We start from the raw sequence: 27,071 nt of genomic DNA, 5'->3' as shown, positions 1-27,071 counted from the left end.
TTATCAAGGGTACCAGAACTTGTCAGAAATTTGAGATGCACAGCTAGGCTTAAAAAGCCCTCATGGTTGTTAACCTAGTAAAAAGCTATGAACCTATTAGTATTTATCTGTTCTGCAAAAGGATCAGAAATGAAGAGAATAAGTATACTTCTGTCTGGGTAGTCAGGCTAATGAAGATACCATCCCAACATTTTAAAAGGCTCTTGCAAGCAAAAAAGCTACCAGACATATAATTAAGGGGAGTGGTCTTGCACTAACTTCATCCAGAAATTAGGTGGATTTCCAATCACTACCTCAGATACTGATTCTTTCCTGAAGGAATACCAATTCCATTAATTAACTATGTAATCAACCCAGGGTTATAACCAGGGAGAATATAAAATGTTAGTAGCGACCATCTTACCCTCCAAAGATCCCCTTTATTAACATGTATTTACATTCTAAATGAGCTTGGAACTGTAACAGTTAAAAAGGGTCTATATTAGAAAGTCGAAGTTCCATAACTCCGAACACCTAATGGTTGAACCATTAAGTTCGAAGTTACAGAACTTCAACTATGCAAAAAAAAATAATACAAAACGTACAAATCAATAAGTTGTTTTAAGCAGGGGGGTAAGACCCCTGCACCCCCCACACCCCCGCTACTTAAATATACCAACTCCAAGATCGCACCACATTGAAGTGAATGGAAACCTCTGCTTACGGAGATTTCCATTCAAACGCTCAAACTTTTAGAAATGTGAACATATGGTCTCGACCATATGTGGTTCAAACTTGTAAAAGTTCGACTATGTGAATGATACCCATTAAAAAGGGGTATCTATGTGGATAACAGTAACTATTCTCCTGCCTTCAGGGCATACAATGCTCCACTCACAGCTATACGTACCTCTTAATAGAGAATGATGGTTTAACAGAGTCACGTGGGCTTCATGGAGAATAACTAAATTAGTCTTGCATCCAAAAATGTAAGACCTCTGTCATGCTTCTTCTGTCAGAGAAGCCCATTTACATTCCAAGACATTAATGTAAATCTAGCCATCGTGTCTGTAGATGAATAATACCTCATCAGGTTATCAACGTGTATGAAGCTGGAGCTCATACACAAAGAAAAGTCCTCTCCGCATCTTTGCCATAACAGGGCCACAAGCTCCAAAATATATAACTTATTTGACAGCAGAAACACAAATAAGACTTGAAATGACTATGTACATATAGAAACTGCAACAAGCTGATTTAACATGACAGGGCATAAATTTAACATAGGAGGAAGAGGGGGAGGAGAAAGACCATACTGTCACACCTGGGAGAAAAAAATGTTAACACCATATCTCCATTCCTAGTACTGCCAATCGATATGGCAAATAAATCATTTGTGGAAAAGAAAACAGAAAACCATAATCTATGCATTCTCCCAATGTTCTGTAGGTACTAGGTATAGTATGATGAGTAACAAATACACTTGCATTACATCCCAGCATAATGAGTAATTTAAAGTATGAAAAACATGCTGGGCCTTCACTAAATTCAGATGCTGATTAAGTAAATGAGTGTCCAAACTGCTTCATAGCACAGACATGTTCAGTGTTGTTGTTGCTGCAGAGTCAAATTTATAAGAAATGACTACCCTAAATGCACACAAACCTAAGCTTTATGATGAGAACAAAGTATCAGCAGGTTTGATTCACTTCCTTTATTACAGCAGCCAAAGCCACCAAGTGTGATATCCTGAGTTTATTTACTAACCTTCCTCCTAAACAATTGAAATGTTTTATGGCTTTATTGGGTTTTGGCAGAGTATGTCTCCTTGTCCTCTGACAGACTTTTACTATTGCTACTCATGTTTACAGAAGGCTCACCTCCTGATACTCACTGCAACTTCAGCCCTGCTTCAACGAGAACAAGAAAGGCATCGGTGTCCTTCAGGAGACGCACTTTGAGAGCAGTGGCTGGGTACAACCTCTATCCATTTTTTCATTCATAAAGACAAATCATTATGAAATGCCATCCTCATTCTTGTCCCTGTGAAAAATTGTGCCCTGGAAAAAAAAACTCTCTTCCCCAATCTTGAACAGCCTACAGCTTTGTCAGAATCCAGTCTTTCAGGTCATAGGACTCAAGTCTAATCAACACTAGTCTTGCTATTCTTTGCTTTAAAGATCGAAGGAGGTAGACCCTGTGGGCACAATCCACGTTTAGCTTAGCTAAGAGGATATTAATCCACTCAGCAAGTTTTACACCCACACAAAGTCAACACAGTTTGCTCCTTCAAGGAGTTCAGGAGCACATGAAAGCCAGATGTTCTTGTGGCACTTAGAGAGTTCTCTATACCTACCAGATGGACATCTGTTAGTTCCAGTCTGGCTGCATAATGCTGATGGCCTGCTCATGATATTCATTCAATCTGAACTGTTTGAGCACAGACCACCAGTTCCAAGTCTATAAATGTGTTGTACACTTCTCCTGTGTATTAATATAGCCAAGATTTTGTCTAGCATTAGTAGTAGCTTTCCAAATTTCTCATCCATTTTGACCATACTGACCGCTGGCTGAAACACACTGCTAATCCAGTTAAGGACTGGCAGGCTGACAAGTGCTGGAAGTGGCGTTTTTTTTTTTTTTTTTTGGGGTGGGGGCAGCAGACAATCCAGAAACTATTCCTACAGATGGATAGCAACACCTCACTGTGCAAATAATTATTCTGAGTCTAAATTAAACGTTTTTCCACTGGTAATTTAAAGAAACAATGGAACAGAACTAGAAAATCATGGCAGTTTAAATTTTGCTGCTTATGTTAAATTATCAACATTTTCCTTCAAGGACAACATATTCAGCTAGAAAAAGAAGGGAAAAGACGTGTTTCACCATTAATACATATCAATTTATTTTTATTTGTTAAATGGGCTTGTCCAAAGGTAATTTTTAGTCACACAACCTGAGCCTGAGGCAATACATACAAGACGGCACAAATCTTTTCCACAAATGATTCACTGACAACTTCAGAGCAGTAGTTTATAACCTTGTTCAATTCAAAACAAACCTTGAAATAAACTTTCAAAGGTCCACCTACCTTCTCTGATAAATACTGCTCAAAAACTCCAACTGCAGCAGCTTTCAGCAGTCCTTTGGTTTGATTTGACGAATATCTTCCATCCTTCTGCCTGCTGTACAATACCTCCAACTGCTGCTGAGCTGTGACACGATACCCTTCCACCGTTAGCCAGAAGAAAAGGTATGCTTGACCCCCAGTCTGCTGCATGTAATCTAAACAAGTAATGAATACATATGGTTACCGTGAAGCTCCACTTCCTACAAAGGCTACTAGTTTCAAATTAGTTTATAACATAAATAATGAAAAACAAGAGTTTGCGTACTACTAAGCTAATGGTTGCTCAAAGTATAAATATTTTTTACACCAAATCGAGCCACCAAAGGGGCCAAAATGTGAGCATGCACACTGAATGAATAGATACAAGTATGCTTTCAACAGCCAGTCCTAGTAGCACTAAAAGATCTGCATCTGTACTGCCAGCAAACACAGCTGACAAAGAAATGGCCCAGTGGTTGTAGGATGAATGAGTAAGCAGGAGGATGCTCTTTCTAACTGCAGAGTAGGACTTTTAGCGAGGGTGGAGGGTCTGTTCAGCACGGATCCATGCTCTGGGAGAAGCTAGAAAAGAATGATCTCAGAATGCAAAATATAATAAGATAACCAGAGACATGCAGACTTTATGGCAACTACTATGTTTGTGGAAGCACACATGCTGCTCTGTGTAGCTTAATTAATAGGAACTGAAAAAAGCCAGCACAGGTGAAAAGAAAAGCCTCATCCTGTCTGAATAGGAGCCTTCCAAGCTATCTTTGCCTCTACCTGATAAAAGTACAATTGTGTTAGGAATTTACCAAAAATACAGATGTTCAAGTGCATTCACCATTGTGGTCATCATCACTGAAATATTCTGCCTGCAGGCTAGCCAGATGTCTAGAACCCCCCCCCCCCCAATTCATCTCTCCTTCATTGCCATGTAAGGGCATCAGCTGATACCATTTTCAAACCTTTCTTTCCCTGGCAATGCTGTGACAGAATATGTCAGTGCCAAAGTAAAAGTGGCCCAGGAAGGAGCAGTTCTCTGTGTCCCAGGTCCAGCATAGAGGTCTCTAATCTTCATCTACGGAAGGCAAGGCCAAACAAGGAGAGGGGCCTGGTAGGGAGATGAGAGAGAACTTGGAAAGGCAGAAGAGATGGGTAACCAATTCAAGACAAGAATGAGGGGATGAAAGGAGGGGAAGTTTGACTTCATTGTTGAATGCACTTGAACACTTACATTTAACACAACTGTACTACTTTCATCATATAATTCACTATTTTGGCCATCACTACTGGGCTTGATTCTCAAAGCACTTGCGTACAGGAGGGTAGTTGGATGTAGAATGGTGATTAAGAAAAGAAAGTAGTGCAGGACAGCAGACGTAACTCCTGCCCTAGCGGTGATTCACAGATTGCAATTTCTTCAGAATGCATACACTTAAGACCAGGTGTCTGCTTCAAAGATAGATTAGTGCTGTCCTGCCTTGATTGCTGGCTACAACAACTCTAGTAGAGTGGGCTTTAACATGTCCAGAAATAGGTATACCAAATGACAGTAGCAATGACAAGTACAACATGCAAGCCAATTCAAGAATTTCTACTGAATGGCTCTCCTTTCCCTTCAACAAGGACATAAACAGCTGTTCTGTCTTTCCAAATTTCTTTGTGTAAGCAAAAACACAGCTGTCTATGTGTGGAGTTTTCTCCCTTTTGTTTTGAGGATTAGAGAAAAAAATACAGGTAAAAGGATGGCTTAATTCAGGGAAAATTCTCTCTCAGCTTTTGGCATAAAAAAGGTAACTAGAGAGTTCCATGCATAAAACATTTATCATTATAAAATTTTTCTGACATCCACAAAGAGCAGCATCTTCCAGTGTAGACTGTAGGAGGCAGTATCAACTGGCTGAAAGCATTCTAGGGTTGGTTTCTCTAAGACATAGTGGAGATCTTGTGCTGATATTTCCTTTCTTGGGGGCCTAAGATACAAAACTTTTAAAAATCATTTCACAGAAGGCTTAGAGTACAAAGGGGATTCCACAGGCAGATAGTCTGAGGTGATAATGATGCCAACCATTAAAAAAGGATAAAGATCAGCTTTGGGGGTCTGATATATAATATCCAAGACTACTGCTACCTGTGCAGTATTATGGTCTTGTTCTTCAGATAAGCACCATGGTGAGAATTTTATTCCACTTATAAATGTTGCTTCTTTGTGTTTGGATTCTTAGCCTCCTTCATAATTTTTAAGACATCCACAGAATACATTACCTAGTTGGGATTAGAGAAATCCAAGCTGTTAGCCTTAGATTGTCTGGGTTGGGATGCAAAAGCTACTCGGTTTTGAGTGAGAAGGTCCACTGCCAAGGCAACACTTTCCACTTCACCCTTACTAGGCCATGCGGGGGAGAGAACCAGTATTATCTGGGCCAAAGTGGTGCTTTCACAACAATTTCTGCCCTTTAACTCATTGCATTTTAACAAAATGGACATCACAATTACAGAAGGAAAATGTAGAGAAACAAACATGTCCTTCTGAGTGATAATGCATCCAGCTTCCAGGGCTCTGGAATCGCTGTTCTGCAGCAAACTTATACAGTTGCCTGTTCAGAGGTGAGGCAAAAAGGTCTATTTCTGGCACAACCCACATCGTGATAAGATCCATGAAGACATCCCTGTTTAACATCCATCTGTGAGGCTCTATTTGTGATTTATGCAATCTGTCTGCCAAACTGTTTATTTGGGAAAGGATGTAAGCTACAAAGGTTGTGCCTGCCTCTTGGACAAGCTCACATGGTTGCACTTTTATGCCTGCATGCATCTTTCCCTACTGGTTTATCACTGCTGTACTGTCTTGTGGTGGACTGGAAGGACCACTTTCTCCCAGAATTAGCAGAAATGTTTCAGTGCAATGATTATTGCCATCATTTCCTTACACGTATGTGCATCTTTCTCATATTCTAGCTCCAAGTTACCTGAACTTTTGGAATGGTCACACATGAGCCCTCCGGAAAGATCAGAGGAGTGTGTGGTTTGTGTCATTGTGGGATGGGGTGCTCAGAAGGGTACCTTAGACTGAATTGGAGCTGGCTTGTGGAGGAGAAGGCAAATGTATGTTGCCACAAACTGTAAATGCAGACACCATATGCCCCTGAGATGCAGTGCAGCCTCCTCATTTAAGCATGCTACAGGCACTACCAGGATGCAAGATGCAGGAATCCATGAAGTCTAGCATTCTGAGGAATGTTCTCGCTGATATCACCTCCTTTTCCAAGATATTCGATGGGCATATAAAAGAGGTTATCTTGTCTTCTAGCAAGAAAACTATGGAGGCATGTGCTCAGGAGTACCCTTAAAACACCAGGCTCTTTGCTTGGATGAGGCTGGCCTTCTTCAGGTTGACTGAGACACCCAAATCCCTGAAGCAAGTCAGGCTGAAGTTCAAGGCCTTGTGACTCCCTTCCAGGGAGGCTTGTCTGGATGAAGCAGTAATCCAGGTATGGGCAAATATAAATTCTGAATGCCATATAAGAAGCTATACTTGCAGCTACACACTTGGCAAGGACCCTCTATGCAAAAGACCAGCCAAAAGGCAAGAAAAGTACAGTTGTGTACACTTACCATAACTGTAGATGTTCGAGTGTATTCACTGTGGCAGTCATTACATTTGGGTCATCTGCTTGCAGGTAGCCCTCAGTCAACCTGATTAACAAAGTCTTGGGTCCCGCGTCAGTTGCTGTCCCTTCTTCCATTACATCTGGTCATCAGGGGTATAAAACATGCAGCCGACGTCATTACATCAGTTTTTATTGCCCCAAATGTCAGCTGCCCCCCTAATGGGAAGCAATTAAATATAAAAGCACAAAGATATACCTCCAACAAAAAAGTAAATACACCAAAAAGGCTTTTAAGCATTGTAAAGGAAAGTAGAGGTATAGCCAAAAGTAGTTAGGGGGCTGGAGGGAGGGTAACCAGGACTGCAACAGTGAATACACTCCAACATCTACATTTATGGTAAGTGTACACAACTGTACTATGTTCTTCGTGTTTCACTGTTGCAGTCATTACATTTGAGTAGATTCCCAAAGCTATGGTTGGGAGGAGGAATTTAGATAGCATTAGGGCCAGCTGTAAGGCCCTGCAAGACTGCAGTGACAAAGCCAGCTCTGGATTTAGAGAAAACTGGCAAATGATAATGCTTGGTGAAAGTATGTACAGAACTCCAGGTAGCAGCTTCTAGGATGTCCCTGGTAGGGACGCCTCTGAGAGAGGCTGTAGAGGTAGATGCAGCCCTGGTGGAGTGAGGTCTGATCCCCTGGGGGATAGGTTTACCATGGTGCTTATAGCAGAAATGAATGCAATGGCTTATCCATTTAGAAATGGTTTGCTTTGAAACAGCCAACCCTCTGCCCCTGCAGTAAATGCCTCCAGCAGTTGTGCAGATTTCCTTTGAGGCTTAGTTTTGTCCAAGTAGAATCTAAGATCTCTGTGCACATCTAAGGAATGCAGTATCCGTGCCCCTTTATTCTGCGGATTGGGAAAGAAGATTGGCAAATGAATGGACTGATTAAGAGTCACACTGGATACCACCTTGGGCATGAAGGATGGATTGGTTCTGAGGAACACCCTGTCTGCATGAAAGATGATGAAAGGCTCCATTGCCATAAGGGGGCCTGTAATTCAGATACACTTCTAGCTGAAGTGATTGTTAAAAGGAAAGCTGTTTTCCAAGAAAGAAATTTTAAGTCTGCAGTAGCAGCTGGCTCGAAAGGAGGTACAGTGAGTTTCTCCAAGACAAAGTCAAGGTCCCAGGCTGGGGTTGGAGCTCTCCTGGGTGGTCTCAAATTGTTGGCCCCTCTGAGGAACTGCTTGAGCAGTGGATGAGAGAAGAGGGGTGGTTCTGTGCTATAATGAGTTGAAATGGCTGAGACGTGGATTTTAATGGAGGAAAAAGACAGGCCCTTGTGAAGCATCTCAGTTAAGTATTGTAAAATCTGAGGTAAATTGGGCACTGCTGTGCTCATCCCTTGAGATTGGTTCCAGGCACAGAATCTTTTCCATTTTTCAGCATAAGATTTTCTACTACTAGGCCTCCTTGCCTCAAATGATATCCATCACAGGATTGCTGAGGGATGGTAAAGGAGAGATTAAGGTTCAGTGTTAGAAGCTGAGGGTGCAGAATCTGGTTCTCCTGCTGAGACAGCAGGGAAGGAGTATGAGGCAGGTGCCATGGAGATAACCGTGACACACTGCACAGGAGGGGGTACCAGTGTTGGTGCGGCCAGTCTGGAGCAATCAAAATCATCCTTGGTTTTCCCTGTTTGATTTTTAGTAGTAGTTTGGAGAGCAGAGGCAGAGTGGGGATGGCATAGACTGATAGTTTTTTCCAGCTGAAGGACAGAGCATCCACTTTCCAGGCTTGTTTGTGGAGTCCTTGTGCAAAGGTTGTCCAATTGGTAGTTCTGGGGAGAGGCAAACAGGTCTATATCTGAGCTCCCCCATTTGCTTGTCAACATGTTGAAAATCCTTGGTTCCAGTTTCTACTTGTGGGTCCATGAGGTTTCTGCTTACTCCGTCTGCCAGTGTATTTAATTTTCCTGGCAGGAATTGAGCTTGTAGGTGCACTTGATAGCTCAAGGCTGGGTTCCACAATGCCATGGCTAGTCTGCAGAGGGGGTAAGAATGTGTACCCCTCTGCTTGTTTATGTACCGCATAACAGTGGTGGTGTCAGTCTTTATCATTAGTTGTCCTGGAAGAATGTGGTCCTTGAAGGCTGTCAGAGCATTCTGTACAGCTAACATTTCTTTTTGATTGATATGCAGGTTCATTTGACTTGGGTTCCATTTGCCCTGAATGCACTTCCCTGCCAGGTGAGCCCCCCATGCATAGTCTGATGCATCTGTTGTTAGGGTTTGGGTGGCACGGGGTGGTGTGAATGGTAGTCCCTTGTTTTGGTGGCAGGCCTCTGCCCAAAGTAACTCTAGGCATAAGCAAGTTATGACAGGAATCATTGTTTCCAGGTCTTGAGAATGGTGACACCAAAGGCTTTTTAGATACCACTGTAGTTTCCTCATATGCAGTCTTGCATATGGAATTAGAAGAATGGAGGAGGCCATGAACCCCAAGGCTTGCTATTTGTCTTGCAGATAGCAGGGTTTTTGTGGCCACTTGTTTGAAGTAGTTTGTCAAATGAATTTGTTTCTCTGGCATGAGGTAAGCCATCTGGGAAGTTGTATTCAAGCTTGCTCCCGGGAATATAACTTGTTCACAGGGTACCAGGTGTGATTTCTTTTCGTTTATGGTGTACCCCAGACAAATTAGAACCCTTTGTACAAAGGCCAGATGATTCAAAAGTATGTCCTGGCTTTCTGCCTGAATTAGACAATCGTCCAGGTATGGGTATACTTGAATATTTCTTTGCCTGAAAATGCAATAAAGTACAGTTTTGTACCTTGAGTGCCAAGGGCATTTCAGAAACAATGGGTTGCCGTAGGAGTTCTCGGGGGATTCCGTGGGTCCGGCTTCCTATTTGCCCCCCCGCATCTTTGTTGGCTGGGTAAAAGGATCAGCCCCTTTTTTGGTTTTTTGAATCCAAGTTTAAAGGTAAATTTAAATGCCAATGTTTCCGTAAGGAAAAAAAAAAATTTTTTTTTAAAAAAAAAAAACCCCCATGCTTTTGGGGGGTTTCCCCTCCAAAAAACCCCCTAAAATTTATTTTCTTTTAAAGAGGCATTTCGTGGAAGGTTTTCCATGGAAGGGGTCAGTTGAATTTCCATGGAGATTTGTTGAAAATTTTTTCCCTTCCTTCAAATAAAAATTTCAGGGCTTTTGGGACGTTCCAAGGAGTAGCTAGGTGTAAAGTCAACCATTTTAAAAAATTTTCTTTGGGGGGGAAAAATTTTAAAATATTTCCCTGTAGATTTGGTCTTAGATAAAATGGTAGAAATTTTTTCACTTTTTTGGTTTTTTTGGGGGTTCTTGCCTTCCTAATTTAAACTCCCGAAAATTCCAGTTGGGGAAAAAGTTTCCTGAAATTTGTTGTCTGTGGGGGCGCCCGGTTGGGGAAGGTCCCCTCCAGGGAAAATTTAATCCCATTAATGGGGTTTTTTGGAGGAACTTTATTTCTGGGAAATGGGCCCACAAATGAACCCTTTATTTCAAATGGAAACCTTAAATAGGTTCATATTTATAGGTTAAAGGCTCTGGAAGGGGTTTTAAGGGCCAGCCCATTGTTTTTCTTCTATGTTGAACTTTCCCTTTTTTTCCCTTTTCCCTCACTAGGTTTTCCTTGGGTAATTTTGCGATCTCATATTGGTCAAATTTCTCTTGAAAAGGAGCGGTGCTCTGCTATGTCCGATTTGTTCCCAGCATTGAGTTTTGGGTGATGAAACATCTAGGTTATTAATAGGTCGGGTTTGCCCTTTTTGGCCTGATGGGTCCAGTTTTGGGTGGCATTTTAAAAACGGGTTTCCTGGCCTTTTTTAGAAGTACCTTGGATAAGGAAAGAGTGGAGTTCTTTAGTTTCAGCTAGGAAAAGGACCCTTTTCCTTTGGTGGGATTGTGGTCCCTTTTGCAGATTTTAGCATTAAAGGGGAGGGATCAAATGGTCTATTGATGAACCCTGTTGAATTTTAGATGTCGGCAGCTTCCATTGGGGAGCGATTGGTTCTGCTTATATGTTCAGATATTTCCCCGGTCAAATCCTGTAACTTTTTGTGCATGGATGCCACCTTGTAGCTCCATGTTTCTGCAGAGGGGTAAGAATGTGTACCCCTCTGCTTGTTTATGTACCGCATAACAGTGGTGTTGTCAGTCTTTATCATTAGTTGTCCTGGAAGAATGTGGTCCTTGAAGGCTGTCAGAGCATTCTGTACAGCTAACATTTCTTTTTGATTGATATGCAGGTTCATTTGACTTGGGTTCCATTTGCCCTGAATGCACTTCCTGCCAGGTGAGCCCCCCATGCATAGTCTGATGCATCTGTTGTTAGGGTTTGGGTGGCACGGGGTGGTGTGAATGGTAGTCCCTTGTTTTGGTGGCAGGCCTCTGCCCAAAGTAACTCTAGGCATAAGCAAGTTATGACAGGAATCATTGTTTCCAGGTCTTGAGAATGGTGACACCAAAGGCTTTTTAGATACCACTGTAGTTTCCTCATATGCAGTCTTGCAAATGGAGGAGGCCATGAACCCCAAGGCTTGCTATTTGTCTTGCAGATAGCAGGGTTTTTGTGGCCACTTGTTTGAAGTAGTTTGTCAAATGAATTTGTTTCTCTGGCATGAGGTAAGCCATCTGGGAAGTTGTATTCAAGCTTGCTCCCGGGAATATAACTTGTTGACAGGGTACCAGGTGTGATTTCTTTTCGTTTATGGTGTACCCCAAACAAATTAGAACCCTTTGTACAAAGGCCAGATGATTCAAAAGTATGTCCTGGCTTTCTGCCTGAATTAGACAATCGTCCAGGTATGGGTATACTTGAATATTTCTTTGCCTGAAAATGCAATAACTGCAGCTAGGCACTTTGTGAATACCCTGGGCGCAGTAGGCCAAAGGGCAGTGCAGAGATCTGCTAGTGCGTGTAGCCTGCTTTGAAGCGTAGGTATCTTCTGCAAGATTCCCTGATTGGGATGCGCAGGTATGCTTCTTTTAAATCTAGCTTTGCCAACCAGGTATTTTTGCCTAGCATAGGAAGTAATTGAAGAGTCAGCATCTTGAATTTTGGAATCTCCAAAAAGGTGTTTAGAGTAGACAGGTTCAGGATAGAGTGCCATGAATTGTCTTTTCTGGGTACCAGGAAAAGTCTCGAGTAGAAACCTTGTCCCTTTTCCTCTTTTGGTACCAGTTGAATAGCCCCCATGCTTAAGAGGGAAAGTACTTGTTTTTGGGCCTCTGCCCACTGATTTGAGGGTAGGTCCGGCCACCCGCTTGGTGTTGGCAACGTGTGGAAGTGAAATCTGTATCCCCTGGACACTACATTTAAAACCCATTTGTCCTGGGTAATGAGTTCCCAATTCTTTGCATGAAGAGCAATCTTTCCCCCCAAGGGGGCAGTCAGTTGATAAGTGCTAGGAAATTTTAAAAGGAAGTCAATGAGACAGTTTACCATAGGGAGGAGTCTTATTATTCCCAGATTTGGAAGTGGAGCCCCCCACTGCTTAGTGCTGTGTGTCCCTTGGAACTGAAACCTGGGGTTTTTGCTGCGTCTGGGTTTGGCTTGAGAAGACCTGAAAGGGACTGGAAAGGATTCTTAGAGGGCAAGTGCCTACTAAATCTAGGAGGCTGAACTTGTAAAAAATATTTTAACAGTTTGCATAGATTTAGCTTTATCTTCCATCTTTTTAAGAACTTCCTCAGCCTTGTTGCCAAACAGGCGGTCCTGATTTAAAGGAGCATCCAACAATTTAGTTTTAACATGATCAGGCAAAGATTGCTCCTTGAGTCAAGCATGCCTTCTGAGCAGAGACCCAGTAACAGCAGCCCTGCAAGAGGCCTCTACTGAATCAAAACCGCATTGCAAATTATGTTTTCCAACTTGTTCAGCAGAATGCATTAAATCCTGTAATTCTTTATTTTCCACACAGTCAGGAATCAACATAAATTTCTGTTTAAGCAGTCCAATAACATATTGCTGATACTTTAACATATGAAACTGACAGGTTAAAGTCCTAATGGCCAAGGTTGCAGAAGTGTAAACGCTCGTACCCCATCTATCCAGCGCCCTAACGTCTCTATCAGAAGGGGTAGGATTTTTAGCAGTAGAAGCCTTAATGCCCATGGGCCCCTGTGAAATAGTCTCTGGATCTGCAATAGGATTTTTAAAAAGAAACTTGTGGGACTCAGGGACTCTGCAGTATCTGTCAGATTTTCTGGGAGCAGGAGGCAGGGAATCAGGGGCCAAACTAGATTCCAAAAAAGCATTAACAATGTCTAGTACAGGAGGAACAGCTAAAGGCCTATGCTGAGGTAGGAGAAGGAAATCCCTAAGCCTCTTTTTTGAATCCGAAAAATCTTGGCTTTCCCAGTAGAAATGCTCCCTTAGAGTATGTAAGGTTTCCCCAAAAGAAAAATCCTCAGGAGGGGATGCAGAGAGAATGGAGTCCTCTGCATCAGAATTTTCATAAGTAGATAAAGGCAAATCCAGATCATCAGAAAAATCAGAAAAAAACAGAATCCTGTCCAGAAGATTCATAATCAACTTTAGTCCTAGGCCTCTTAGAAGGGGGGGGGAGTTGTCTACCCCTGATTAGAGTTATTTGATCTTCAGCCATTCTTATCATTTGTTTTTTAGGCATAGAGGCCTGAGCATCTGGCCTGGGCGTCAGTTTTTTAGGCAAGGATCAAGATTTAGGCCTAAGTAAAGAAGGAGGCATCAGTTTAATATGCAAGTCCATAGGCCTGAATACACCCTCAGAAGCCGGTGATTGCACAGTGGCTCCGGACCCATCCAAGGTAGAGACATCCGCAGGTTCCATAGTTGAAGCATCTCGCGGCATACTGGACTCCGAATGGGTCTCAGTAGAGGCCTGAGAATCAGAAGTAGCAGGTATCAGGGGCTGCGAAAGCGCCTCACTGAGTACCGGCGAACTGGTGACTGGCTTAGGAGTAGCGTCATCAACAGTTTTGGACCTCGGTGTCCTGTCTCTGTCTTTATCTTTGCGTTTTTTCGGAATCCCGGTAGTCGGAAGGCTAACCGACATTTCTGGATAATTAAATCAAGAACCAAAATATTTAGAGATGAAAATATACCGACGGATAGTGCGCTGATTAAATAAAGCACAAAACCGACAGCAAGGTACGTCGTGGTCAGGACCTAGGCAAGGAATACAGTACAAATGAAAATCTTTATGAGGTATTTGCTTTCCACAAGTAAAGCAATTAACAACTTTTACTGACACCGGTAAGAAGCAAGAAAAAGTTTCCCCAATGGGGTACTTGGCTTTAGTTGAAGATTTTGGTTCTGAAACTCGAAAATGAAAATTTCAGGAGTCGGCCGACCGGCACTTGCGAACTGCTTCTGCTTCGGACACCACACAGCAAGAAAGACTGATGTAATGGCGTCGGATGCATGTTTTATACTCTGACGACCTGACGTCATGGAAGAAGGGACAGCAACTGACGCAGAACCCAAGACTTCGTTAATCAGGCCGACTGAGGGCTACCTGCAAGCAGATAACCTAACTGTAATGACTGCAACAGTGAAACACGAAGAACATATGAACAGGTAATGCCACCCTCTACTGCCTGCTACAAACCAAAGGAACCTTCCATGATCTTTAGAAATAGGTATGTGAGGGTAAGCACTGGGGTCTCCATAAAGACTAAGTAGCTGCTGCCCTACATGATACTACTACAGCATCCTATTCTCATTTTCTAGAATGCTTACAAACCTGTGCAGAGAGATTACACAGCTCACGCATCCTCTACTTCAGATCCTTATCTGAAACTGCCTCATCTTCAAAAGCAGATTGCTGGTTAGTAACAGCAAATTGACCTGAACAGTTCAAGACTCAGAAGAACAGGTTAGCAGAAGTGTTGTGCTTTCTTCACAAATTTGTTACATTCTACTCTAAATGTAATTCCGATTTGTGTTCCTCGATGGAGATTAACAGGGTCCTTTGTTGCAATACAAAGACACCACAGCAAGATTAACAAAAGGTTTTTTTTTTTTTTTTTTGCTCCCCACCCTGCAGCTATTAGCTGCCAACAGCTCCTCTCCTCCTTCATCAGATCTACTGGACCCACCTCAGCTCCACTAAGCTCAATCTAACCCATGATCAGGGCCAGTGAGCAGATCAAGGACGCTGGTGTGGCATCATACTGCTGTTACTGTGTATGCCCGAACCATCTTCCAGCCCAAAATAGCCTTGTGAGCTGTGCAACTGCTGCTTCTATGGGAGGATCAACCTCTTGATCCAAGAGGTATACTGCTTGCAACATGGAGCTCGCCCAATTCTTCATGCTGTCATTACATGCAAGCACAGGCATCCTCCCTGCCTCTGGATGGATAAGCAGGCATCAGACGCTCACTCCCATCTTTCCTCAATCCAGTGCCTATGCTGCTAGCTGAACATGGGTCACTTGCGGCACAGTAAGGGCACTGTCCCACAGCATCACAGGGTTGGACACTACCTAAAGTGTTCACATAAGAAACTTATGGAACTCCTTGATACTGTAAAAAAACGCCACACGTCTATGGGGCAGGTGGCACCAACCTCTCCTACAACTGCAATAATACAAGGTTTCAACACCAAGGCCCCCTCGGCTTCAGAGGACAAGATTGTGTCTTTGGTCCAGAAGGACATGCCCACAGCTCATTTGTGCCAGTTGCCTTGGCAAACACAGACTTCAAAGAGGAGGGCTGTGAAAGCACCTCACTATGTTTAGAGACACTGGACCTAGGGTAAACCAGAGTTGTTGTTCAGAATGCCCTCTGTCTCATGATATTTCTGCCTATGTCTCTTACCAGCATATTTCTTCAGAGGAAGTCTGCCAGAGGCCTTGTACAACATCACAGCAGTACAGAACCTGGCACACACCCCCTCATGAGTTGCAAATTCCTGAAAAGTTGTAGTTCTCATAATTGTTTCACAGGTGAAATCAGCAAAATGCTGGAAGCCATTCATGCTGCGCTTTTGGCCAAAGCAGAAAAGAAAACGGTAATGACCGTCTTTGTATGGAACTTGTTTCTCAAACTCTATACAATTATTAATTTTAGTCAGACAGCCCAAATCAGATTTGCTGTTATATATCAGATATAAAACTAATCAAAGAAAATTCCCCTATGGGCCACTTATTTTTTTCTGGAACAAGGATGACCACTGGACTGATGCCATTATAGTCCTGAACAACAAAAATCTGAATGCAAGAAAGATTAGATGACTATATCAGCCAATGCCCCTCTTATCCCACTGATGTCATTACCCGGCAATGGGAGGGAGTCACTTGAAGCCTTTGGAAAAGTACAGTTCTGGAAGTCAGGCTGTCAAGTGAGGTGGCAGGGTTAACTGTAGGCAGGACATCAAAATAGTGACCATTGGGAACAGTGAATGGTATGATGAATACCTACCACTTCACACTCAACAGCGAATTTGCTCAAGTGCCCACTGGTAATCAAAGTCACATGAACCTAAGAGGATATCATCTGCAAATAACACTGCTACAAGCCCTCACACCCCTGAAGTAGATGTTCTTCAATTCTTGGCTGCACTGCAGGACTGGAAATACTCATCACTCCTGAATGAATACTGTACAGCTGTAGTTTGTACCAGTTAACTATACAGTCATCTCAATGGTTCTGTGAGATGCAGAAAAGAAAGCTATCAGTTGTCTGTACATGTATTCAGCCTTCTTAAAGACTGTGTGTGTGTGTGTGTGTGTGTGTGTGTGTGTGTGTGTGTGTGATGCTTGTCAAGGTCAGTCTACAGATTCTGTAGTTTTAGTGGAAGACGTAAATGTTCATGTAGGAAATGATGAAATGCCTGGAAAAGCATGATGAAGAGAAACCGTTTATGCCTGATTTGAAGCAGAGTGAAGAAGTCCTTTTGGATTTTTGTGACGGTCATGGACTGCCCTCAACAAAACACCATGTTTAAACACAAGGACGCTCACAATTGCACTGGGTTAACAGACCACCTTAGGCCAAAAATCAATGACTGACTTTTCTAGTGATGTCACCAGACCTGAGGCTACATGTTTTTAAAACCTGGGTCATAAAGGTGCTGAGCTGTCAACTGATCACCATTTAGTGATCAGCTTTGTCAGACAGCTGAGACAGTGATTAGGCAGGCACAAGAAACACAAACATGTAGTGATGATACTCTGCAAACGCCTTATCAATGTTTCTATGTAGGACAAGTTCAACACTCACCTGCAGGTGAGCTTTTTCTTGTATATGTGAGGTGGTCGAGGGCACAGAGTCTGAAGCGATCTGTTCAAAATGTTTGTCTGAAGTGGCAGCACAGACCTCTAGCCTGTGCTCATCACAACGGTAAGCCATGGGCTGCTGGGCACCACAGGTGAGGGAAGCTTTCAAATTAAATAAAAAGGCTTTCAATGCAATGCTAGTAAGGGGTGGGGGTCTTGCATCCTGCCTGTACATACTGCCAAGTCAAGAAATCAGCACCTGGAGTGAAGGTCTGGGTGTGAGAGGAACTTGGCAAAGACTCTGTCATTGTCCATGTTGGAGTGAATGACTTGAGATGTACCTCCCTGGACTACATGAAAAGAGACATGGAAAAGCTCTCGGATCATGTGGCCCAGGCAGGTATGACCCTAGCCCTGAGTAGCATCCTGCCTTCGCCCAGAATGATACCACAATATAAGGACAAAATGATTGACTTCAACAACTGGCTAAGCTTCTGGTGTCATCCAAAGGGGATCCAGTATCTGTCTGCCTGGGACGACATGATTGACAGACCACGATGCTTTGCCAGAGATGGTCTGCACCTGTCACCTCTGGGATTCAGGTTACTGGCTAAGGTTCTTGCCACCCCTATAGTGCCTTTTTAGGCAAAGTTCAAAGAACAAAACCACCACCGTAACAGGTACAAGCATGCAAAATCTGAAGGTAATGCTACTCAATGCTAGAAGTCTAAACCTCAAAATGCACTCTCTCGAGGCACTCCTAAAAATGGAGAACATCGATATCTGTGCAGTAACTGAGACCTGGTTCAAGGCTCCAGAGAGCACCCCTGCAATACCAGGCTACAACTCTTACCACACTTTTCGGCCACCAAAGCAGGACCGAAACACTAAAGGTGGAGGAGTGTCAATATTCACCAAGGATGTTCACACCACCAGGCTAGTTGCCCAACACAATGAGTCTGAAATTCTCCAGGTGCAACTAACACTAGGTAAGACTGCAATCCAAATTGTAGCTTGCTACAGATCCCCCACCATACCCCAAGATTCTCACTACACCTTTCTAAACATACTGGAAAATATTAAGATAGAACCAAACACCCTAATACTGGGTGATTTTAACTACCCTGCCATTAACTGGGAAAGCTACTCATGTACCGACACCTTTGCCCAACGGTTCTTGTAATTCATAAATTCCAACGCCCTGGATCAACTAATCCATAGTCCCACCAGGGGCTCCAATATCCTAGACCTGGTCATTACCAACATGGGAAATCGATGCTCCACACCTATGGTCACCCCCTCGTTAGTCACGTCTGACTAAGCTAATCACCCTTAACATCCACATCCCACCCCCCAGTAAGGAAACCTCCATAAAAAACTTCTCCAAAGCCAACTTCATGCTACTCAAGTCAGAAGTGACAAATTTCATGACACCCATGCAGACGGGAGCTGAAAGTTCAACTGCTGAATCCTACACTAAGGCACTGTACGCGCACATCCATTCATGCATAAATCGTGCCATTCCAAATAGAACCAAGATGCTCTCATCCAAAAAAAAGAAGCCAATCTGGTGGTCCTCTGCCATAAACAAACTTTACAACAAAAGGAAGAAACTGTTACCAGCCTCAGTAAGAAACTGAGATCCCTCATAAAATCCTCCAAAGCTAGTTACGAAAATAAAATTGCCAAAGATTCCAAAGACAACAACAAGGCATTCTATAACTATGTCAAGAGTCTAAATGGCAATGCTCAGATCTGCTCTGAGCTAAAACAGAATGGCATTAAATATACTGATCCCAAGGATATTGCCAATATCCTGGCAGATCGATTCAGTGCCAACTTCACCCCCTCTCACCCCCTAAATGGCCCATCTCAATACCGAAGATTGCCAAATTCCGGCAACAACGGCCACACAGGTAAAAAACGCACTCTCCAAAGTTAAGAATACAGCATCCATGGGACCAGATGACATCCCAGATGTGTACTACATGAACTACAATATGAACTTGCACCTCACCTAAGTGTCATGTTTAATCATAGCCTCACCTCAGGTTTCGTGCCCACTGAGTGGCGCACAGCTACAGTTATCCCACTCCACAAGGGAGGATCCACCTTGGATCCCAGAAACTACCGTCCCATCAGTCTGACAAGCCTTATCTGCAAGGCCATGGAGCGTATTATCACAGAACTTATAAACAAAGACATTGGCAACCTTCAAATACTGGACCCCACCCAGTTTGGGTTCGTGAAGGGCCGATCTCGTCTCCTGAACTTGACTGACTTCTTCGAATCAGTCTCCAGAGCCATGGACAAGGGTAAGGTGGTCCACACAGCCTATCTAGACTTTGCCAAGGCCTTTGACACCATCCCTCACTCTGGAATCATAGATAAACTTACTAAGCTGGGCATTAATCCGTACATCACCCAATGGGTTGCTAACTGGCTTACTGATAGAACCCACACTGTAAAAGTAGCCGACTCCAAATCCAGCTCCAGACAAGTGACAAGTGGAGTACCTCAGGGTTCAGTCCTGGGACCGCTCTTGTTTGGCATCTACTTCTCTGAAGTACAGGCCAACACTAAGTGACTCTGGCTAACAAAGTTTGCAGATGACTGCAAACTGGGAGCCATTATTGAATCCCCAAATGATGTGGATACTCTACAAAAGGGCCTTACAGAAACAGATGCTTGGTGCCAGAGCCATGGGCTCAAGCTCAATGCCAAGAAATGTATAGTTATCCCCTTTGGGAAAAAACATGCATCTGTGAATTACCATATAGGTGGCAGTACACTAAACACTGAAAGTTTGATAAGAGACTTAGGGACACAGGTGGACTGTGGTCTCACCTTCGATAACCACATCACCACAACAGTCAGGAAATCCTTCTATGTGGCACACCTTATCACTAAGGGCTTTTCATCCAGAAAAAAGGAGGTCATTGTCCCACTGTACTCATCCCTCATTAGACCCATTATAGAATACAATGCCCCGTTTGGTATGCACCTCTCAAGACATCTGCAACAACTGGAAAGGCCACAGAAATACCTCACTAAAAGAATCACAGGCCTAAAGCAGATGCCCTACGGTGACCGCCTTAAAAAACTCCAGCTATACTCTGTCGCATATCGTCCACTCAGAGGCGATCTTTGCTTAACATACAAGGCCATGTCAAACCCAGAGCTGTTAGACATGCTACACTTAAAGAAATCCCAATCCCTCAGAGCCACACGCTCCAGGGATCTAAACCTTGTCATCACAATAAACAAAACATGCTGGAGGGATAGGTTCCTGACCCAGAGACTCCCCAGACTTTGGAATAGATTGTCCATACATGTCAAGCAGAGTGCCTCGGGAAGCAAATAGTGTGGGAAGAAATAGCCAGGGAATTGTTATGGCTAGGCTTGTATAGGCCCTAGGGCTGATAGCCTAGTACCAACCTATGAACCTATGATGAATGACTTTTGGATGGTCTTACATTAGTTATGGCAATTCAACAACTCAGAAGGGTGGAGGTTAGATATCAGCCAGACTGTTCTCAGCAAAGATAAAGAAATGCAGACAATGATTCAAGGCAATACTGAGAGGTGAAAACAACAGTCTGAGGAACTCCTGAATCCAGAGGACATGCCTTTCTCTGAGAAGGAAGTGGAGAAGTCGATTGTGGAAAAAAGATTTATGTTAGCAGATGTCGCTATTCTAAGGCTGAATTAGTGGACTTAATCGATCCAGAAATCCAGAAGGCCCGGGAAACTGTTGATAGTGTCATGCCTTGTTCAATGTTGTGCGGACAGCTGGGACAGTACCTGTGGACTGGCAAACTAGGGTAGTACTGCCCACCCACTTTCAAAAAAAAAAAAAAAAAGGGGGGGGGGCAAAATTATCTAATTACAGAGATTTCACACTCCACAACCACCTTGGAAAGCATATGCCAGGGTGAAAAAAAATGTAAATATTAATCAGTGTACACAAGGCCAAACTGACAGATGCTATATTTGCAAATAGTGAAGAAGGATCAGTGAAGTAAAACAGCAGGAAAGGGTGTAAAAGAAATAATGCACTACACAAAAACAATGAATTTACACACAGAACATGAACCAAAGCAGAATGAGAAGTTATGTACCTACCATAACGTTCCATGTTAGTTGTCTTCTCTCGCCTTCTTTCTTGCTGGATGGGTTCGGAGCCGATCCTTGGCTCCGACTCGGCCACTTACTAAAGCTCGAGAGCTAATTTTACCGGCTCGAGGCAACCCTATATCCCATGATGCAAGGCGATAACTACCCAGATCTCGTTTGGTAGCTAAGGAAAAATTATGCAATATATTCCTCCAACTGGAGAGGAGGAGGAAGAGGTAATAAATCCCCCAAAAAGGACCAACCTGATCTAGTGACACTATTAAGCTGATTAGCTGGGAAAAATTGGATCAGGACTCTTCAAGGAAGAGGAACAATCTTCTCGGTCTGACCAGGCTAGGGGGATGGTGGGCGGGACGCAAGAAAGAAGGCGGGAGAAGACAACTAACATGGAACATTATGGTAGGTACATAACTTCTCAATGTTAAGTTGTCAATCTCGCCTTCATTCTTGCTGGATGGGACCGTCCTAGCACCTTTATCCTGGGTGGCTCAATGGAACAGACTCTTGAGAACGGTGGAACCAAAATTTGCTTTGTTTCTGGAGACCAAGTCCAATTTGTAATGCGAAACAAAGGTATGAGGAGAGGCCCATGTGGCTGCTGCACAAATAGTGTCTATTGGAAGTCTAGCCTGAAAAGCTGTAGATGTAGCTAGTGCTCTGGTGGAATGGGCTTTTGGCCTAGAAATCAACTCTTTACCTCTGAGTTGATAAATGCATGTAATCACAGAAGACAGCCACCTAGATAGGGTTACCTTGGAAGGCCTTTCCTGTTCTATGCATAGGATAAAAACAGTTGATCAGATTTCCTAAATTGTTTGGTTCTGTCCAGATAATATCTGAGTTGGCGGTGAACATCGAGATAATGTAGTTTTTGTTCTGCTCTATTAGAATAATTTGGGAAAAAAACTGGAAGATCACTAGATTGATTTAAGTTAATCTGCGATGCCACTTTGGGTAAGAAAGACAGATTAGTCCTTAGAGAAACTCTGTCTTTGTGGAAGATTAAGTAGGGAGGATGAATGCAGAGGGCATGAAGCTCGGATACTCTCCTGGCAGAAGTAATGGCGACCAGAAAGAGTGTCTTCCAAGAAAGAAATTTCAATGAACAGGTAGCCGCAGGTTCAAAAGGGGGAAGAATCAAGGATGTTAAGATTAAATTTAGATCCCACTGTGGTGGGGGGTCTCTAATCGGAGGTTTAAGTAAAAATATACCTCTAAGGAATGCCTTGCAAAGTTTATGTGACATGATGTTGTGGTCCAACAAGCCGATATGAAAATTTGAAATGGCTGCCAACTGAACTTTTACTGTGGAGGAAGAAGATCCTGAGTGAAAAATTTCGGCTAGGAAGTCCAAGACCGAATGAATCGGAGCAGTAAAGCAATCTATGTTCCTAGCTTTTGCCCAGAACGAGAAACATTGCCACTTACTAGTGTAAATCCTTCTGGTGGAAGATTTAAGGGAAGCTACTATGATATCCCGGACAGGATTAGAAATCATAGGAAGCCTGGCTAGGGATGTAAGTGGAGCAACCAAGCAGTGAGGTTGAGAGAAGGTATGGATTGGTGCAGCTGCCCCGACTGGTGGGTCAGAAGATCTGGAACCGGGTCCAGATGCCATGGCTGTACCAAAAGATAACGATGTAGGAACGGAAAACCATATCTGTTGAGGCCAATAAGGGGCAATGAGAATCATCTTGGCTCTCAAGGCGGTTGCTTTCTGAATTACTTGTGGTATTAGAGGAAAGGGAGGAAAGGCATAGAGAAGTCCCCGGGGCCAATCTTGGATTAGAGCGTCTCTGGGGCGATGGCCTGGAAGGGGGAAGAGGGAGAAGTCGGGGCATTTGCTGTTTTGAGGCGTAGCAAAAAGATCGCAGCAAAGAATGCCCCACTTCTGAAAAATCTCTTCAGTCACAGATTGTTTGAGAGACCACTCGTGAGGCATGAGAATAGCTCTGCTCAACCTGTCCGCTATGATGTTGGATTTCCCAGGGATATGCGTTGCTATCAAAAACCGTTGAGAAGAGATTGCCCACTGCCAAAGTCTGAGTGCCTCTCGACACAGTGGATAGGACTTGGTTCCGCCCTGCTTGTTGATATACCACACTACGGACATATTGTCCGTTTGGACTGCAATAGTCCCCAGGGGAACAGAGTCGTGGAGGGCTTGCAACGTTAAAAACACTGCTCTCATCTCCAGGACATTTATGTGCAGGTGGCATTCGAAAGGTTGCCAAGTGCCATGGACCATCCTGCCCTGATAATGCCCCCCCCACCCGATCAAGGAGGCGTCCGATGTAACTGTGGCGACCGGGGCGGGAGGAACAAAGGGTCTGCCTGATGGACTTGAGGGGACAATATCCACCAGGTCAGATGCCTTTTGCAAATTGGAGTTATCATGATCCTGTGACGCATGGGAAGTCATTGAAAAGACCATTGGGCGAACAGCATCCATTGTAGGAGACGCATGTAAAAGCGGGCAAGGGGAAGAAGTGTTATGGTGGCCGCCATAAGACCCAATACTTTCAGGGAAAACCTGGCCTGAATTTTGTCGCTCTGGAGAATCACATGGATGTGGTTTTGAATATCCAAGATCCTTTGGTCTGTTAACTTTGCTGAAAGTTGTACGGTGTCCAATTTGGCACCTATAAAGGTAATAGATTGACACGGCGACAAGGCAGATTTTTCAAAATTTATAGAAATCCCTAGCCCTCTGCAAATGTGAATGGTGTAATCTCTGGCTTGGAGAAGTTGATGCCTGGTGGTGGCAATGAGGAGCCAGTCATCTAGATATGGAAACACCTGGAATCCTTGACGTCTCAGGTGAGCCGTAACCACTGCCATACATTTGGTGAACACTCTGGGGGCTGTAGTGAGTCCAAATGGCAGGGCTCTGAATTGGAAGTGACTGGCCCCCAGCCGAAAGCAGAGAAACCTTCTGGTGCACCTGTGAATTTTTATGTGATAGTACGCATCCTGAAGGTCCACCGAGCACATCCAATTGTCCTTGCCCAGAAAGGGTAGAATGGACTGAAGCGTGACCATCCGGAATCTTGTTTTCTTTACAAACTTTAGTTTCCTGAGATCTAATATTGGTCTCCAGTACCCTGTCTTTTTTGGTACTAAAAAGAACCCTGAGTAGATTTCGGATCCTATTTGGTCTGCTGGGACTGGCTGGATGGCTCTTTTTGCTAGCAGTTTTGATATCTCTGGTACTGCTAGTTCCCTTAGACCGGGTAGAACACTGGAAGGGTTCCCTTTTGCTGAATTGGGGTTTGGATAAAGGGAATTTTGTAACCCTCGGATATGATCGACTGTACCCATTTGTCTTGAGAAAGGGAAAGCCAGGCTTCTGGGTACAGCAATAATCTTCCCCCGACTGCCTCTGAAGGTGGACAATCGGGCAACATCTCAGGGATGCTGGAAGGGTTTGTCAGAGAGAGACTCCCTGCTACCCTGATTCTGTGGACCCCCTCTGCCACTAGGGCAGCGTCTGTTGTTGTTACCCCCCTCTGCCTCTGGGGGTAAACTGACCTCGTGCATCAGGCGTGACTCCTTGAGATTTGCGGAACCACATTTTCCCCTCCCTTCTGACCTTTTGGGTAAGGTCTTGAAGGGGTGGAGAAACGGACTCCTACGGCAGAACGAGTCTTGCCATCTTGTTCGCATCTAATCAAGGTGTCTTTCACTTGAGGTCCGAACAAGGTCGAACCATCAAAAGGAGAGTTTGGGAAGGACGCCTTGAAGGGGTCTGCAAAATTACAAAGCCGCATCCAGAATTGACGCCTTAAAGCCACTCCTGTGCCTGCGGCCCTACTCGCTCCATTGGCTGCATATGAAATGAGCCGCATGGAGGAGTTAACAATGGAGTTTAGGATTCCTAGCTGTGAGTTAATCTTATCCTGGGACCCAGCAGCAGACGGATCCTGTAAAACTTCTCCCAATTCTTTAAGAACATCTCTTTGAAGGCAGGTGAAGTGACACAAGTAGTTCAGCGACCGCATGGCAAAGGTCGCTGAAGAAAATATCCACTTGCCGTACCCATCCATAGTCCTGGAATCCTTGTTAGGAGGATGGACAGGTACTGAAGGATCAGCTAATTCCTTCTTGGTGGCTGCAGCCACCACCATGGCATCAACCGGGACACCTTTTGTCAAAAATTGCCTATTAGGTGGGGTCGTGATGAATTTAGAAGGCCTCGAGGAATGGGTTCCACCGAATCCGGGGCCATCCACGCCTTCCGAGCCACCACGTCCATAAGAGGGTCGAAAGGCGGAGACACCCAGGAGGTGGAGGGTCGAGACCCGAACGCCTCCAGGTATACCGACTCGTCCTCGGAAGGATTAAGGGAAGGCCAGTTCCCCCTCTGCTTAAGGAGTTCAAGGATGTCTGAGAAAGAGACATCCTCAGAGGGGGACCTTGGGGATCCCTCCGACTCATCCAAGTCAGTATCAGATGTAATAGACTCGGGGGAGTCTAGATGTTTCCTCTTACATGTCCTTCACGGAGGCTCACCTGACGGGTCAGGAGAAGCCTCGGAAGACGAAGATATTCCCAGTGGGGAAACCTGAGGCATTGGATCTCTGGGTCCAGGAGCAAGAGAGTGGGAAGAGACGTCAGTAGGCACTGTAGTGGGAGGAGCTGTTGGAACTGACCGTTGACTGCTCCCTGGGGCTAGTACACTCCTCATCACCTCGAAGGCTCCCCCATCAGAGAAGCCAGAAGGCTCCTGCTCCTAAGAGATAGGAACCCCAGGCTGCACCAACAGGGACGGCTCCGAGGCTAATGTCGGAGCTGAGCTCACCATCGCCGAAGTTCCGAGAGGGAGAACGGGGCCGGACAAGGGTCCAATGCCATTCGGCCCCTCGGAGCCGACGAGAGAGACCAGACGCCCGGATCCCTCCAATGAAGGCATCAAGGAGGAGATCGGAGCAGAGGACGACGGAGCTGAAGGGGGAGGTGGTATCGGCTCCGAAGCCACAATAGTCACGGCTCCGAGGAGCTCCGGCTCCGAGCTCTGTAGGAGAGTCGAAGGAGGCAAGCTAGGTGGATGTGTAATAGCTACCGTCTGATGAGACAGGCTATGGAGCATTTGGGCCAATGACTGAGACTTTAATAGTCTACTCACCACTCTCTCAAGGTCGTGGTCGGACAGCCTGGACGACCAAGACGACCGGCTCCGATGGCTCCGCTACGAGAGCAGGGGTGATCTCGGAGCCAAATGTATAGACTCCAATGAAGGGGATCTTGATCTCTTCCTGGAGATGGGTGGAGACGAAGGAGCTGAGGATATGTCGGCTCCAGCCGGAGCAGACAGTGAGTGACCAGATTTAGCGGCATTGGCGCCGGGTGGAGCCGATGCTGTAAGCTGTGACATAGGAGGATCGGCTCCAGCCGGAGCCGATCTCGTCACAGAAGGCGAACCAGTAGCCGATGGCTTAGGGCTTGGAGCCGAAGGCTTAACTGGTTTCGAGGGCTTCCCCGGAGCAGACTTAGTCGGGGAGCTCTCAGGCTTTAATAAGCCCCTCAGTATTAGTTTATTTCTGCGCTCCTGCAGGACTCTTGGGCTGAAGGCGTGGCAGACAGCACAAGAGTCCTGCAGGTGCAGAGGTCCCAGGCAGTAAACACAAGAAGTGTGACCGTCTGTCAGAGACATTTTCTGACAGCACGAGTCACACTTCTTGAAGCCTGAGACCTTTGTGTTCTTCGACATAACTGTGTCGAGGGAGCACTAAGTAACAAAACACACACACAATAAACACCCAATCCAAATAAAAATTAAAACAGGGATACAAACACACCCAAACACCACAAAGAATCCCTGACAAAAAATTAGGAAAGGGGTAGGCTTAAGGCCTAACTTAGAGGAAGGGATAAATAACTGGAAAAAGGGGAAAACACTAACGGAAATAGGGTTAAAATCTAATCGTTAAGAGTTAAAACAATGACAGTAGTGGACTAAAACTAAAGGGGAGTGACTAAAAGTCTGAA

General features: G+C 44.5%; 1 protein-coding gene across 1 annotated transcript in view; it reads right to left on the bottom strand.

The window, feature by feature from the left end:
- Nucleotides 1-27,071, bottom strand: part of SNX13 (sorting nexin 13) — a 1,298,295-nt gene that overhangs the window by 931,458 nt on the left and 339,766 nt on the right. The window contains 1 exon segment of the mRNA XM_044065560.1: nucleotides 3,071-3,264. Within this exon segment, the coding sequence (XP_043921495.1) occupies nucleotides 3,071-3,264 (194 nt within the window).

Source organism: Protopterus annectens, chromosome 3.part0 (genome assembly GCF_019279795.1).
Source record: "Protopterus annectens isolate FY-2018-M chromosome 3.part0, PAN1.0, whole genome shotgun sequence".
Taxonomy (NCBI): Eukaryota; Metazoa; Chordata; order Ceratodontiformes; family Protopteridae; genus Protopterus; species Protopterus annectens.
The sequence above is the reverse complement of the archived record's forward strand: the minus strand, read 5'-3'. Positions and strand labels throughout refer to the sequence as shown.